Source organism: Lissotriton vulgaris, chromosome 9 (genome assembly GCF_964263255.1).
Source record: "Lissotriton vulgaris chromosome 9, aLisVul1.2, whole genome shotgun sequence".
NCBI classification, from domain to species: domain Eukaryota; kingdom Metazoa; phylum Chordata; class Amphibia; order Caudata; family Salamandridae; genus Lissotriton; species Lissotriton vulgaris.
The window spans coordinates 668234678-668251747 of NC_141697.1; the positions used below are offsets into that span (position 1 = coordinate 668234678).

A 17070-nucleotide genomic window follows, 5' to 3' on the forward strand; every position below is an offset into this window, starting at 1 on the left:
GAGCAGGAGGAAGTGCAAGGGAGTACCACCAACTATCCTTCACCAGTGTTTTTGAATCGGAACTCAAAGCGAGATTAAACAACGCTGGTCGGGTCAGTGCACTAACTCTCGGGCACCCCCTACCTTGGGACCGTCAGTCATGCGCCCCAGACCTGCCCGAGATGCCCCGTACCTTGTACAGCCACGTCCCTCCAGGGCCGTGGCTGGCTTCCTCGCGTTGCCAGGTAGGGTCTGGCTGCCCGTCTTTTCCTCCACCGGCACTCTCCAATTCCTGGGAAACTCCGCGGGTCGTCACCAGATCCTCTCCTTACAAACACGGTCCAAAGAGGTTCCAAGGAAGAACTGAAAAGGTCTCCACCCACTGCTGCTCCCACGCTGAATCGGCCAGCTCCGAGGGTCCAGTCGAGAACGAGCTTTCCTCTGCGTCTTCCTTCTTAAGCCCCTGCAGGTCAGATGATCCTGTCACGTGAACCGGAAGCCTTATGGGCTTAAAGGTGCAGTGTTCTCCGGTGGTTATCTGCAAATATAGAAGGGGACAGGGCGAGAGGTAAGGGGGAAAATGATCCGGTGTCGGGACTACCTCGGAGGAGGTTTCACGCTTCCCGTCACATACTGCTAAATACTTTATTTGCTTTTCCAGTGCTAAGCCTGTCTGCTCCGTGCCATAGCTAACAGTTGTTGATCCCAGGTTTATTTATCAAACTTGTGAGTTGGACCTAACAGGATTTTTGACTTATTTCTTGGGAAGGACTTACATCCTTCCCAACTAATAACCCATGTTATTATATATAAGATTAGCGAAACCATGGGCGGATGTTTTGCTTGTAGTCAGAGGTGAGATTACAATATAATATTGATAGACGAGGAGAATGAAGACAGGCTTTTTATGTTCACCATTTTACATGGGCATCCATTTCGTCTAGTTTGAGATCATATACATTCAGGTGGATCTTGACAGCATTTGAGTTATTTTTCTTTTATTGCATGTTATACGTTTCAGAAATATTAGACCCAAGTTGCCAGATATTAGGCCACACCCAGTAATTCAGCCCTGGAATCAGGAGATATCATTCACCCTCAAGCCTCTTATAAGAAAGCTCTTTGGTCTGTTCACTCTTTCTCACACACCACACTTTCTTATAAGGTCATCAAGACTGCATACAAGAAACAGACTGGGATATTGCAGGATTTCCAAGGTTTAATGGATACATCGTTGACATAATTACAGGGGACAGGAGTCTGTATTTGTTCAAAATCTCCTAGTGGAGAAATTATAAAAACCCTGTCATGTTACCTCACCACCAGAAAGCAGCAATTTTCACCATCAAATCCTAATATCTTGAACTGTTAAATTCAGAAGGGACCAGAGGTGCAAAACGTCTGTAGGAGGCTTCCAGTTCAAGAGAGAGGTACATCTTTCATGGTCTCAACAAGCACAGAGGTAGTCAGGCTCTCTCTCTCTCCCTAAACAAGTTGCGAATTACAGGTGTGCTGACTGCCACAGGAGTAAGATGACAGACAAGGATTACCCTTCTCCTTACTCTGCTTGCATCTTATATAATCCGAAGCCTCCTTAACTGGACCTTCTCCCGTTATCTTTATATGGTGGAGTCCTTTAAAGGGAAGGAGCCTGTTTACCCACTTACCTTCAAAGGGCATTCTGGTCTCCACTAAGATTTTAAGAGGGTCTTCCTCAGCAAATCATAGTTAAGTATGTCATTAGAAAGCTTCTACTCTGAAGTCCATCTGGAGAATCTGTCTCAGCTTCCCTCGGTATGGTACCTCTTCCAATCCTTTCGCCTTTGTCTCTCCTTTATAAAAGTCCTTGTCTCTCTGAGAAGACATTCTTATTATACCCTTTATTTGAAGGTGACATAATGATATCTAATCACTGGACGGCCCATAATTTCTTAATTTTTAAGAAGAGTCCTGGTCTTTCCACCAGTTTGGACACGTTCTTGTTTCTACCTTGTTGAGTACTCCGTATTTTAGTAGAAGTCCTCTGCCTCTTTCCTTCAAGGAGTCTGTGCTTTCCCCCCCTCCTAAGAGTCTCTTCTCCAACTCAGTAAGATTCATAATTTCTCCTGCACTTCAGATGAATGAACTTCTCTCTCCTTCTAGAGGTGTACTCTCAGACGTCTGAGGAGCCCTGACCTTTAGGAGACTATTTCTCAGTCTCTGGATAAACAACTGTTTCAATATATGGAGAACTCAAGACTTTCTCTGAAAGGCTTCACATCTCCACTTTTTACTGTGCACTCCCAGGTCTTTCAGGGCCTCTTGCTTCCCTCCTGAAGTCCTCACCTCTCCCTTTCTTTGGAAGACTCACTGACTCGTCTGCCATTGAAAGTTTTCCTTGTCACTTCCCTAGTGAAATCTTCCCTCTCTCTACCACTATATGAGCTCTTGGTCTACAGCAGTACTCTGCTCTCTCCCTTTTGGTGTGCAAGGTCCCATTTCTAATCAATTACACTCATGTGAGGATTATTATCTAATACTAGGCGTGCTTTGCAAGATCTTGGCTCTCCACTGAAGGGCAGAGGTGTAGCAGTAGTCCTGTATGGGTGTGCACAAGGAAGTGTAGATAGAACAAGTGCAGCTTCATCGGTATTGGCTAAAGGAACCCCAGGAAAGAAACTGGATGGCTACTGAAGGAAGCCTGCAGGCTTATAGGACTGAAAGTAACATAAACCTATGTGCAAACAGAAAGCGAATTGGAAACACACCTACTGTGCCAAAAGTCCCAAATGAGGATCACCAGAAGACTGATCAAGAGATTCACATTTAAGGGGGAGACTTAATTCCCTTGCACTTTTTTTTTTAACGATGCTGCAGAAAGGCGGTGGCATGTACAGAGGGGCAGGCCCCTTCATCATAAATAGCTCAGTATCACTTGAAAAAAAATCCACTTTGCACACTCACACCAGCAATTCACGAGGTCACCATCCTCCATATAGTGCTGCTTGCATATCATTCTGGGAGACGTCTCTAAAACCTAATGTCATATTGAGTGGCTCAGAGATGCAGCATTGATAGAGCAAGTATAAGACAGCAGGAGTTTCAATGTATTCCACAACATCAGAAAGAAACGTCAGGCATTGTGCATATGCAAATGTTTTTTCTTGAACGTTTCCCTTAACACGTGCATATTGCCAGAACTCCAACAACCATTCTGTGAACACTTTCCTTGCAGGTATTTAATATAGATTTCTAAAGTCAACCGAATGCCTGCATTTCCACTGGGAATGCATCTACCTTTCCATTCTGCAGAGAATCTCTTCTCATTTTAAATGTATTGTTAATTACATCCTGCTAAAGATCAGATAAAACTAGGTGTTCAAGTGTCTATATTAATGTCCAAGCATGAATCCATGATTTCAGGGAGGAACTGTAACAAGTTGGGAATGCCAGAGTTGCCTAACAAATTTTGGTAAATGATTTATCCTAATGATGCTGGTAGTTTAGGGATCTCAGGCAGATGGATATAAAAGTACTTTCTATAATCACAGGACGTGGTTAAGTTTAAAAGTTTGAATTACTATATCAGGCTCTTAATTCCAAACCTGACGACGACGACCCCTAGACCGCATCTGCATGTCTCATGAAAGGGATCACAAGGACAGAAATTGGAAAACTGGTATGGGATTTTAGCAGGTACTGGTGATCCGGTAAGGGATTTTAGCAATTACAAAGGTTCTTTAAAGGCATTTGAAAGACCCTTTTAAGTGGAGGATTCAAATAAGGTGGAATCTCACACTGGGCAATAAGGCTTTTGGGACACAGACTTCACAGGCATAATTAGTCACAGAAAAGTCTGATGAAATATCTAGTGAGTAAACCACTCTTCCTAAAATAGGCAGATCTGCTCTTTCTTTTCGGTGAGGTGGCTTACCATACTTTCCCCATCTGGTTAGCATTGCAGGATTGCTGATTTCACAAGACAAGCTAAGAGTGTCAAAGAGCTGGTCGCTTGCATGGCTATGCAGTGTAGGTGCAGCCTCAAAGAACTTGGATGCCCTGACAGATTAACAACAATAAATTACTATTCCAGAATAAATAATTTAGGTGTGTTTATCATTCAAAAAACATACATCTTCACTGGGTAATACGAATACCAAAGCGCTCTGCACTTCCTGGGCACGATACACTCTTCACCATTCAGTGTCTCTTCTCACTCTGTAGCATGACATGGGAGTTCAGGAATCACATTGTGGCATCACAGATCCATCCAGTGAAGCCACCTCAGCCACAAAGAAGGCCCTGTGACGGTTGTATACCCTCAATGGGGATCAGTCTGTACCAGACGAACACAGTGATCTGGAGCTCTTTTGATTTGCACATGTGCAACTAGATTCTTAAGACACTCCAACCATCACATAAAGGGCCATAAAAGCAACATCTGCACAGTGAATGGGAACCACCTATTTAGGCACCCTTAACCTCAGTTCCCTGTGGAATTTTCTTCTATGTGCTTGTAAGGAACAATTACATATTTCTGCCTCTCTGTGGCATACTGCATATTAAGCATCAGCCTTACTGACCCTTCCATTGAGCTCCACACGTGGTCAGAAGGTAGTGGCAATGCACAATGCAAGGTACTGAAAAACTAAACTTCCTTCTGTTTCCTCAGGTGACTCCAGCAGTTTTTACTTATTGTTTTCTCTAAAATTCACTCTCGAGTATTTACGGAATCAAGATGTTTTAAATCTACAAGACTATTTGACCAGAAAAGTAGCATTCTTCAGAATAATCAAGGCCATAAATGAACAGTGAAGATACCTGTTGAAGGACCACTTCGGACTGACTACGTTATCTCCCAACTTGCAACAGTTTCCTCTTAATTCCTTAGTCTATGCACCCCAAAAAATAAATAGCCAACATCTCATTGCGACCCCCTCATATTTTATTCTGCTTCCTTAACTACTAATGGAGACCCTCCCTCCACGGTGGACAGGATCTGTGCTGCACGCGGCTGCTGAAGCTGCAACATCAACAGATGACAGCTTTAACTTTACTGACTGTAACATGAAAAATGGGGTGAAACAAACAATTTACTGGATCAAAAGGGGACTTATTATCACTTAAACTAATCACTTTCATAAAGTTTGCTAAAATGTCTTTTTTTTGTTTTTTTTACCTAAGCCGCTAAGTCAGGACTGGAAAGGCGACACCGTCTCTTAATCCCCCCCCTCCCCACCCCCCACCGGCCCTCCCAAAAAATAAAAACTTAAAAGAAAATAAAAACAGCAGCATTTTGGTTGTGAGAATTAAAAATGGACACAACACACAAAATAAGTGTAATAGAGTAAGATTAGGTCCCTGCGGAATCCCAGTGCATCGGCTCCCAAGATGCACTGCTTCTATCTTAAAGCTGCAGTTCATTGGAAATTTTGGTCACCATGTTCCTGAAAGCCAGTGCAGTCCCTGACACCCGCCTGAACAGCACCCCATTGACACCCAACCGCTGCAGGCGGCACACCTCCACCTCAAACTGCGAGAAATGTTCGCTGTTGCCATCGCCCTTGCTTGTCGTGCAGGAGAGCAGGAAGGGCTCTGTCTGGCGGCAACGGCAGTGGGTGGAGTCTGTGGCAAGGCGGATGGCCGCCATCATGTCCTCGGGGTCTTGGGTGCTGGTCACTTTCACATTCCAGGTAAATCGGAGCATCCGGGGTTCTGTTTCCTTTTGATTCCAAGATAAATTGCAACTGTAGACAAGAAATGGGAAGAAAAGAAGAGCTTGTTTGAGAGGTTGTTGGTTCCCCTGGTGGAAATACACAATTTTGCAATCTATGCCATGAAAACCCACAAACTTTAAGAATGAAAATCATTTAATGAAACTAACAGCTTGTTCTTTATACAGTACGTTTTCCTGATGTCTCTTAGCTCAAAATTACTATAAAGCAGCATAGTTTGAACCCAACTCTCTCTAATGAGGCTTAAAGATAGATTTAGTTCTGCCGAATTGCTAATTTGTGATCTGCACACTTACAGATTTCCACACCTAATGAACAAGTGCAGATTCCTCACCTTTTAAATATTCACTAGTCGTCAGTCTGGATTCAGAAACCTTTTCAGCAGTATTGTCTGCATGCCGGTAGATGGCGCCAGCGGCTCCACCCTGGCACTGTTCTGCTTCGGAAATGGCGTTCAGGGCCCATTTTGGTGCAACTACACACTGAGATCAGTCGCGTTTGAGGTTGTCTACGCCCCCAGATGCAGAGTCCCAACAGTAACTGGCTTTGAACAGTGTGCATGGACAAAGGGAGGGTTGGCGAAGAATCTGCAGTTAGGTAGAATCTTTACCAGAAACAGTGTTACCAAAGGTAAGTAACTTCTTCTGATAAGGACCTCTAACACCAGATTCCTCACATTTTGAATAGATACCAGAGCAGTTCCGATTAGGGGGGAGAGCTGTAAATTGGCTGTAGGAAAGAGCTGTCAGTGAGCCTGACTCTCCTGACAGTAGTGCTTTGTGAATCTATGGAGCGACGGCCACGTAGCCGCCTGGCAGATGTCCAGAACAGGAACTCCACATGCCAACACAGTTGTAGCAGGTTTGGCCCTCGTGGAATGAGCTAGCAGATCTCCTGGAGGCTGCTTTTAAGTCAGTGCTTTGAAGAGCTTGATGCAGAGTATGATCCAATGGGAGATGGTTTTGTTTTGCATGTTCTTGCCTTTTTTCACTCCAGTGAACCACACAAAGAGCTGTACATCTAGCCGGTGTTCTTCGGTATGACCGATGTAAAAACTAGGTGCTCATGTGGGTCCAATCAATGGTGTCTCTTCTATTTCTTAGAGGGGTGAAAAACCTTAGAAAGCCGGCAGGGTGATGGTTTGGTCGACGTGGAAAGGTGTCACAACTTTAGGCAAGAAGAATGTTAAGCATGTTCTCGTCCACAGAACCAGTTTGATTGGGAAGAAGGTAGTAAATAGCAGATTAACACAAAGAGCATGCAGCTCGCTTATTTGCTGATGTTCTTACAACGAGAAACAGTGTCTTGAGGTTAAGAAACTGCAAAGAACAGCTGTGAAGCAGCTCAAATGAAGTAAACATCAAATATCTGAGGATGAAATTAAGATCCCACAGTAGCATGATGAAAGGAGAGGGAGGAAACAAGTGTATAAAAAACGCATCACAAACGCGGAATTAAACAATGTGGGCTGGTGCAGCAACCATAACAAGCACTGGCGCTGCCAATAGGTTTCGCATTTGGAAAGTTGGAGCTATTGGTTTTGTAAATGACATTTTATATTTATATATTGTTATTGACAATGCCAATAACGATATATAAATATAAAATGTCATTTACAAAACCAATAGCTCCAACTTTCCAAATGCTAAACCTATTTGCAACGGCAGTGCTTGTTTTGCTTAAGGCCTTTTTGGATTCCCACAGAAATCTAAGTGGCCCAGAGACTGGCGAAGAAGTCAAGACTGCCTCTCGCCTGCACCACAGGCCGGGCAGGAGCTCCCGGGAGGGGGTGTGTTGCGTGTCAGAGCCTTCCTGTAGGGGAGGGGCAGAGGGGAGTGGTGGTTCTAGTGTGTAAAGCGTACTACAAGGCCCGACCCATGAAATGTCAATAATATAATTATGTGCCTGCTTTCTGGGGCCGCCCGATGATGAAACCTGAGCCAGTGATGTTTGACTGGTTGTTGATTAGCATCTCAAACGGGAATGCGCTATAGCGCTTTGATCGAGAGTACATGATTCCCCTGTCTGGCGAGCTCTTACGGGACTGCCTGTTATTTTTTGGTTGACCTTGACTGGATGAAGGGGTGGGATGGCCGTGCCTGGATTTGAACCCAGGACTTTCATATCATCACAATGAACGATTTTGGTTCTAGCCTCAAGAGTCAATGCTTAGAATGTCAGCGTCATGCGTGTAGAGCGACCGCCCTCAATTAAGATTTTGTCACAAACCCACTCTTAATTTTGCCACGCACCTTGTCGCACATTTCACTACATAACAAGTAAACAGATGAGGTGCTGCCCGCTGTGGTTAAAAGTTCCTGCGTTAAGCTCCGGCGACATGTGGTGATGCAGTCGGCCACTGCCGCACATTTCAAATACTGTTCCATTGGACTTGATGGCAAGGTAAACGTTCCTAGAGAACAGACTGCATTACAAGTCCTTTAGTAACCGTAATCAGGAGTTGATGGATCCTTTAGTAGGCTCAATATCCTGTGATTCTGGGTAAATTACCTAATCTCCCGAGCATACCAAAAAAAAAAACGAATGTATCCTTGTGTTACATAATTGGTGCTCGTGTAAAGTGTTCCATTACATTCGAGTCGATTTCGCACTATATAAAATTGCAACAAAAAAAAACAAACCTACAGCAGGAGCCATTGTATTCGACCTACCCTTTTCCAAGTGCCTCTCTTGGCTCCAAGGCTATGGTGTGTCTGACAGGTAGAGAGCGATGGGCGGCCGATCGCAGCGTTTTCTCTGCATGCCAGCCTCTTGCAAGGTGTTGTCAGGGTTAATGTTTCTAGGGTGCATTTTTTTTTCAGAAAGGGATTCCACTCGGGGCAGGCGAGCCGTGCAGCGGCTTTCTTATTCAGCGTAAAAGGCGCGTGTGCACTCCCTGGCATTCCAAGGCCCATGTGTACTGTTCCGCAGTCCCGCATCTGCGAGAGGGTGGGGTTACACCTGAGGTGCCTGGGGGCTTCGCTGGGCGGGCATGCGTAGAATCCAATATGTTAACGGAGTACGACTGTGCCAGGGGAAGCGTGTGCAACCCTTAGCGAGAAACAGTTGCAAACATAGATAGAAATGAGGAAGTCGCAGTACTATTTCTGTGTGGGTGGGAGTGCTTAGGCAGTTTAAGAGAGATTACTAACTGCAAACTGATATGCTTTGTAGCGATGGAGCAGTGGGTCTCTACTCTTATAACAACCGGGAGCGTTTTCAATTTATAGCAGCAGTCAGGGAAATATGTGTATTGCCTTATTTGTTATTTTTTTGACGCAGGAGTTTACATTGTCAAGCTGCGGGCGGGGGAGACTCCTGGCAAATGGCCTCGCAATGCTGGCAAATGGCCGGAGGGAAGCCGGATGGGGGCGGGAGAGCCTGGTGGGGGGGCGGGAATGCGAGCGAGGGGAGGAGAAGTGTGGCAGGCGGATTAGGGGGATGCGTGTGCTTGTGTGGTCACGTGACCCGCTTTTGTGGTCACGTGACTCACATGCACTGTGAAAAAACCGCAGTGGTTTGACGAGTCGATGGAGCACTTGAATTCTCGCCTATTACATTTGCAAGCGAATGATAATAGGCGAAACCTAAAAAGGGTTTTGGACCGAAAGATAGCTTTAGCTGTGCCCAAAGCAAAGCCTTGCTGGACGAAAGACAAAACAAACAGAATGTCAGATAACATGGCTTGGAGGGGAATGCCTGGCTGCCAAGATGACATCAACCACCCATGGAAAGGTCGAAAGTATTAAGCTGTTGTTGCTCCATCTCGTTGCATGAAGATTGCAAAGGACTGGGTGCTGAGACAGAGAACAGATGCCTGAGCCCAGGAGATCAGGATATCCACATATCTGTACCGTCAGGGTCCACTGGGATGACTTGGGCACAGTTGGTCCTGATTATCTTCAGAACTCGGGGGAGAATACGTATTGGTAGGAAGCAATACAGGAGTCCTGAGCTCCACTCTAGACTGAAAGCATCTCTTAGTAGGATACGCTGTGGAAAGGCCAAAGTGCAGAATTGCAGACATTGCACGTTCTGAGCGTTGGTGAAAAGATCGATCTAAGATTCTCCCTGTCTGAGGAAGAGTCCTTGCTCTACCTCCGGGTGCAACTGCCACTCGTGATCCGCCAGGCGTCGACTGCTGAGCTTGTCTGCCATGGTATTTGACGATCCAGCCAGGTGGCTGAACACCAGGAAAATCCCTTGATTGTCCACTCATGGCCAGAGGCATAGTACCACAAGGCACAGGGTTCTGGACACAACCCTGCCCTTCTTGTTGCATACCACATGGCATTGGTTATCCATAAGCATCGGTACCAGCCTCCCTTTGATGGATGGAAGGAAAGCTTTAAATGCCAAATGGATGGCTTCAGGAGGTTATGGAGTGAGGCCTCAGGCAGAGACTAGGGGTCTCTGATCTCTACCTCTCTTAGACTGCCATCTCAACCCAGACCGGATGCATCAGTCACCACTGTCAACTGCAGGTGGTGTAGGGATAGGGAACTGCTGACCCAGTCATGGCTCACTAGCCAACACTGTGGATTTTTTGCAGTCTCTTACAAAATCTGTAAAGGGTCGGAGAGGCCCCGTTGATGGTGAGCTCCATGAGACTTCAGATCCCATTGCAGAGCCTGCATACTGCCACATGGACTGCTTGACTAGCAGGATGCAGAGGGACATAAATCCCAGCAGCCTCACAGTTGGCCTCACTGAAATCTAGGACAGAGGCTGAAAGATCCCGATCATAGCCTGAATGCCCTAGACTCTCCTTTACGGGGAAATGCACACAACTAAAATGTGTCCAGTATGGCTCTGATGAAGGGCAGCATCTGAGAAGGAGTCAAGGGGAGGGCCAGAGAAGGAGCCACGTATGACTTCAGCACAATGATAGTGAACCCCAAAGATGACACAAGGTTTACCGAAGCCTGAGCTGGAGGTGGTGGATGACTGCCTGGGGTGAGCTCTTCTCCAGCTGAGGTAGAGGAAGAGGAAGACTGGGACCCTGACCTCCGAAGGTGTGCTGCTACCACCACCATCACTTTTGTGGATGCCCGAGGTGCGCTGGTGAGACCAAATGCAAGCCCCGTGAAGTGAAAATGCCACTGTCTCATCAAGAGCCGCAAGTAGCGTCGATGGGGCTGCAGGATGGGTATATGTAAACTGTTGTCCTGGAGGTCTAATGCCGCAATCCATTCTCCAAAGTCGAGGGCTGCCAAGCGCTGGGGTTTGTATGAGCATCTTGAATTTTTCCTTCTGGAGGAAGGCATTGAGAGAGCGCAGGTCTAAAATAGGACAAAGACCTCCTTTTGTTGACACCAGAAAACTGTGGGAATAATAACCACAAATTACTTCTACTGCAGGCGCACTCTCAATAACCCATTTGGCTAAAACGATTTGTACTTCATTCAGTAACACTGATAAATGGTCCACCATCAGTCGCTCAGGGGAAAGTGGAAGATGCGGCAAAGTGGCAATGAAGGACAAGGTGTACCCCTTTCAGACTATCTGCAGGACTCGCATGCCCAAAGTTATGATCTGCCCACATGGCCAGAATCGCTGGATCCTGCCTCCAACCAAATAGAGTGTTCCACTAAGGGCAAGCTAAAGGTGTTTCACAGGTGGGGCTGTGGGGTGTTTGGCGGGATGGGTGGGGGTGGCAGTGGACTAAATGGCTTGCTGACCCGGACTGCAGGGGCGGCGGGCTCCGTTGCCTAAGCTGCAAAATTGATGGGTGCCTTGCTGAGGCTGAATTTGTGGACAGTAAGGAGTACCTCTGCGAAAGTGATGAAGGGAATGGAGGGCTGATGTGGCTGGCATGGAGGTGCAGTTGAGCCAATGGAGTGTGTTGTGGTCATGCTCTCCTTGAACCTGCCAGAGTGAAATCTGCCACGTCCCCAAACAGGCGAGTCGCGCCAAAGGACGTGTTTATAAGGGATGATTGGATATTGTCTGAAAAACCTGTTGACCGCAGCCAGATGTGGAGGTGAATGGTGACACCTGAGAGGACATGAGCCATTGAATCCCAAGGAGTGGGGGAATAGCGGTCCAGCAGGCAACTGGCATTTACGGACCTGAAGGCTGGGCTGGTGGAAGAAAATACCCTCTTCTTAAAGATCTTCACTCGATTGGACTCCCTATCAGAAGGAGAAGCCAAAAAGTTATTTAGGTTTGTCCGGCTTGTAGACGTCTGTACTACTGTGGCATGGCAAGAGAAGGGAGAGAAAACAAGCTTTATGGGGAGGGGTGCGGAGACAAACATGCAGGTCATCCTGGGCAGGGAAGTTGCATCTCGCAATTTGTTGACTGAAAGGGAGGCCCAAGGAAAGCACCTTTAGAGGGTATTTGTAAGTGCTTAATTGAAAGGCAAGAGGGGCTCACTTTTTTAAAGCTGGACCATTTCCATCAAGTCATTGATTTTAACCTCTAAGGTGCAAAGCTGGAGGTCCAGAACTTTGGCTGCCCTTCCTATGACTATTGCCTAAAATGCACCCTCCTCAGTAGCGGAGCCTGGGAGTGAGAGATATCCAGACTCAGGGGCAGTGTCAAGGCCACTGGCATCTTCAAGGTCATCATACCAATTCTCCTCATTGTATGGCTGCCTGATCTCATCACCAATATCATATTAATTGTCTGAATCTGTACCAAATAAGGAATGCAACTTTTGTGTTCTTCCTTGTGGAGGTGGAAAGTCAAGTGGGGTAGGGGGGCATCTTCATGGAAATCGAGAGCAGCCTCAGTCTGTGTCATCTCAGTAATTACTTAGTTACCACAATGTGCAACTTGTCCTCCTGTGTCGATGGAGTCTGCATTGGCGTTGATGCTCTGGGAAAAGGCATGGAGCATGGCGCCCGAGGTGGAGTCAGCACAGAAGCCAAGGGAGGCCCAGTGGTGGATTTGCAGGCCATTGCTCATCACACTGGCTGCATACTCCAAGCTCCTCACATTGTCTGTGCGCACCAAATTACCTCAGATTGTGGACCCAAAAGCCTGAAGCTCCTAACAATGCGTACGTGCTCCAATTTGCTGATTCTGTCCATGTGTCTCAAACTCCTTAAACTAACCTTGTGTCCCAACTTCTTCGCAACAGTTAAGTAAGTTGGTGTTGTATTTGCTGTGGCTCATGTCGCTATTAGTCACCACTCAGAGTGGAGTGTACTTTTAGGTGAGTAAAGAGACAACGATAGAGCTCCAAATCCACATCTCCAATGTTAAAGCGTGAGGTGGGGCAAAAGGCACACACTGGTGGTTATTTTGGGGCACATACTTCACTTTAAAAGTGTGGAGATTTGGAAAGGGAACAAGTTTTTGCCTCAATAGAGGACAGAAACAGGTTAACATTAGGAGTGTGTAACATTGGTGGGAGCGTGGAGGAATGTGAGTAGATGGCTAAGCAGGTAAGCTGACTAGCTGACAAGTCAGCAACAAGTTACCACATAACTTCTCTACAATAAGCATTTGCAATGCAATAGGTCTCACACTTATGCGAGTTTGAGCTATTGGCATTGTAAATGACAATGTCTTTTATTTAGTTGTTGTTTTAAGCCCTTCACTGCGGCGGCTATTCCGCTGCAGTGCTAAGGGGGGAGGGCGGCCGAGCGGCGGGCGCATGCTGGTGACGGAACCGCTCCATCACCAGCGTCGGTTGCGCTGTGCTTATGAAGGAGCTGTTCCGTCACGGCCCCGCCCGCTCAATAGAACGCTCAGCGCAGGCGCGGAATCCGCGCCGCGCAGGCGTGCCGATCGGGCCGTGACGGAACCGCTCCGTCATCAGCACAGCGCGACCGCGGCTGATGACAGAGTGGATCCGTCACCAGCAGGGGAGGGGTTAAAATAGGTGCATAAAGGGCATTGTTATTTACAATGCCAATAGCTGAAAATCTTGCAACTGCAAGTTCTATTGCATAGCCAATGCGTGCTATACATTTTTATTAAAAAGCATTATGAGAGAGTGTGTCCTGCCTGAAAAAGCAGGCAGGACAAAGCTATTTGAGAAAATAGCGTTCGGAGGCTGTAATTAAATTCTACTGAGCAACAACACTCACCACAGGGGTGTCGCCATGGGGGGTTACAAAATGTGACAAGGCAGAACTAAGGAGGGACTACTAAGCCTTTTGACCAATGAACACCCACAGTTTATAGTGGGCAATGACACAAGCCAATGAAAAATGTGGGCGGAGAGTGGGTGGAGCTGCATGTCCCTACCTCAATACAACATTCCTCGCAGAGCATTGCATGCGCTGCCCGGGCTCGTCCTAAAAAGAGGGTGCACTTAGGAATTCAGCATCACTTCCTTTAATGACTCAACTATAAAAATGCTTAATTAAAGCTCCATTTAAAATTAGTACATTCATCAAATTTTGTATTCATGCCTCATTTCTTACTTTTTTTCATGCTTAAAGAGATTTTTCAGGGTCAATGAAATGCAAGGCATAGTGGCTGATATTACAAATGAAGAAGCAGCTGAAAATGTCAAGCGAGAAATGTGTATTAATTTAACCCGTTGACCGCGGCGCAAATTCCACCGCGGTGTGGGCATTGTAAACAGTGGGCAGGTTTCGAACGGCCCCCGGCCGTCCTCCGCACACGCCCACCATCACGTGGGACAGCCGGGGGCCTTCATCAGCAATGAACGGGTTAAAGAACGGTCTCTTGCATTTATCACAATTCCTGTTCAACTGTATTACTAGTTTTACAGCTCAGCAACGTAGTAAATTAAAGAAGCATTGGCAAAGGCAATAGGTCTGTCTTTTTTATGTGTCAATGCATATAAGCACAAGCATTCTCAAATGTTGTTTTAATGCATTTAAGCACAAATGTTGTTTAGCACATTAAGGCCTGCCCTAAAGCCTTTGCCGTTCAAAAGGGGATGATGGACGGAGCATTTGAGCAAATCAAACACTCGCCCGAGTCAACTGATCTGGGTTTAATCCATCACCATTCTTTAGCTCACTCCGCCACCCCAGTTCAAACATGGCCATATGCAAATCAGTCTGACCCTGTGCCTCATGGGAACAGGCCAGCCCCAACTGCAAAGCCATATCTTCCCTGGACCGTAAACAAGCATCCTGGGTCACAGGAGATAAACAACTAAATGTGAAACACATCATGATTGAGCATACTTTTAAAGTATGAAATAGCCCCTAAAGCATTTCAATCAAAACACTTCCTGAAAAGCGGAATGATACAGCATATCATGATGTGAGGTCCTCTTGAAGAAGCAAAAGCCCACTCTGTATATTTAAAAGAACCTGTAACTGTTTGGGAAAAAAAGTCTCCTGCATGGCGATGGACATTCGACCCTACTCCGAGTCCCTAAGCTACATAGACCCCAGGTACAGATTTTTTTGTCATGGGCGAACACAGATCATATGTGCGCACCACGACCTAGGGTTACCTCACAGTAATGCGGTCTGCTTAGGCTTGGCGGGGTGCACTAAGCACTACACTTGTAAAGATGGAAGGCAAATTCCCTTACCTGGAGTTAAATGACATGAATACAGTGGTGGCAGCATACCCGTTTTTGTGTATAGTAGAATCAGTAAGGTCTTTTTACATGCGTCACCATGAGTGGGGCCTACTGACTCATGCGTGTTAAGTTCTGTGGATGTATACTTAACTCATCCTCGGTCTGCATGGAGTGTGTGTAAGGCCGGACAGCACATGCTACTTGTGTGTGCATGCTGGTTTGTAGGTTTGTCTCTGGGGATGGTACATAACATAGAGGTCTGTGGGTTAAATTTTGGATGCCCAGGGTCTGGAAAGGCCGGAGAAGTGAGGATTTCAAACCTCAGAAAGGAGATGCGTATAGCGGACATTCCTGAGGCCTGGGGTGGGACACACACACTTAAGGGAAAGGAGCTGACAAAGCATCATCAGTGCGCATCAAAGGGCTCATTGGGCCAGGAACAGTTAATGGTCTGTAGGGGCCGGTCTCACTGTAAGAAATATGGGTGGCTGACAAGGTAGGCACAACCAAGGAATCATATAGAGAGAAAGGTTTAGTCCTTTTAACCTTTATGGAGCTTTCAATGGCTCCCGATAGCCAGGTGTGATCCCTGGTTACTTCCTTGGCCTTGGTCATTCAGACCTGGAGACACGCCTGTAGTGGCAGACTGCCCTTTGAGAAAAGGCACTGCAGAGGAGAGCGCAATTCCAAGGAACTGACACCACAACACAAGTTTCAGAGGCCAGGCACTAAATCAATTATGTGTCTATATTTGGCAGGAGCAGTCTTATCCTTTGTTGAACAGCTCAATTTCATTAGGAGAGGTAAAATTGTCAAGACTTCAAGCTGCTGGAATCAGGACTGGAGACTAACGTCTTCCAGTTCCCCCATCCGGGTGAAGGGCCATTACCCAGGAGCCAAGAATACTTGCGCTGTTCCTGGAGCATCAGCTTTCTGCCTGCCATGGCAAGTGTACCCTATGAAGAGGAGGAAGAGGTGAGAGTCTGAATATAGAGATGTCCAAAGGTTGTCCTGGCGAGTGGATTCTGGTGAGCAGAGTCTGAGGCATCCGATCCAGTTAGGATTGGTGATACGAGAGATGTCCATTCTCTCCCAGAAGTTGACCCCATCAGGGCTGCTGTCAAAATTTTGGGCATTGGCTGTTAGCACTGATCTCATTGGGACCATTGCCCGGGTCTGTAACCCCAATATGCCAGGGGGATGGCCACTGGGATTCATGGAGCTGTTGCTCATGGAAAGGAGACTGTGGGCAGTCACCTGTGCAACTGACACTGGGGGCCGTCGCCCGTGTCTGTGCCCCCTCCCCCTGTTCTGGGGAGCAATTGTCACAGAGAGTATGAACTTATCTGGACTGCCGCCAGATGTGTTCCCCCCTCCCCCCCCACAAGCCGGAAGGGGGTCACTAGGACTGTTGGGGCTGTTATTGTGCCAGAGCAGTATCCACGACTAACGGAGCAGATGGGGAACCCAGAAGCCGCTTGCAGGAATGCTGCTGCTTCACCAACTTACTGGTAGGAACCACAAGAAAGAATGAGCTGCTGCACCTAGAAACTGTCACCATTTGTGACCGCACCAGAACACTGCTATCGCCACATGTGGGAAGAGCACTGTGCAAGCTGCTTAGTGTTGAGTGTGGAGGAGAGAAGCACCTCACCTCCTGGATTATTCTGAAGGCTGCAGCTGGTGAAAGGCAGAAGCAGGGCCGGGGTCCATGAGGAGTTTATTGGAGCTCAGAGGTCTTATCGCTCAGAGTTGAAAAGGTTTTAAGGCCAAAGCCAAACTTTGATGCTCATCACTAGGGTGGCAGCACCTCTGGTCACCTTCTAGAATCTGTCAGGGATTCAGGATACAACGTGTAGGAGAGGGTGAGCTAGACAACCCACAGTGGTGGTTAGGGGGGTTGGGGGGAAA

General features: G+C 46.9%; 1 protein-coding gene across 3 annotated transcripts in view; it reads right to left on the reverse strand.

The window, feature by feature from the left end:
- Positions 1-1180: 1180 nt before the first annotated feature.
- Positions 1181-17070, reverse strand: part of MARK4 (microtubule affinity regulating kinase 4) — a 608126-nt gene continuing 592236 nt past the window's right edge. For 2 of the 3 annotated variants that reach the window (XM_086938381.1, XM_086938382.1), the window contains exon 17: positions 1181-5705. In XM_086938381.1, coding sequence (XP_086794507.1) covers positions 5366-5705 — 340 coding nt within the window. In that variant the 3' untranslated portion in view covers positions 1181-5365. The remainder of the gene's footprint in view (positions 5706-17070) is intronic. The other variant, XM_086938383.1, reaches the window with a different exon arrangement.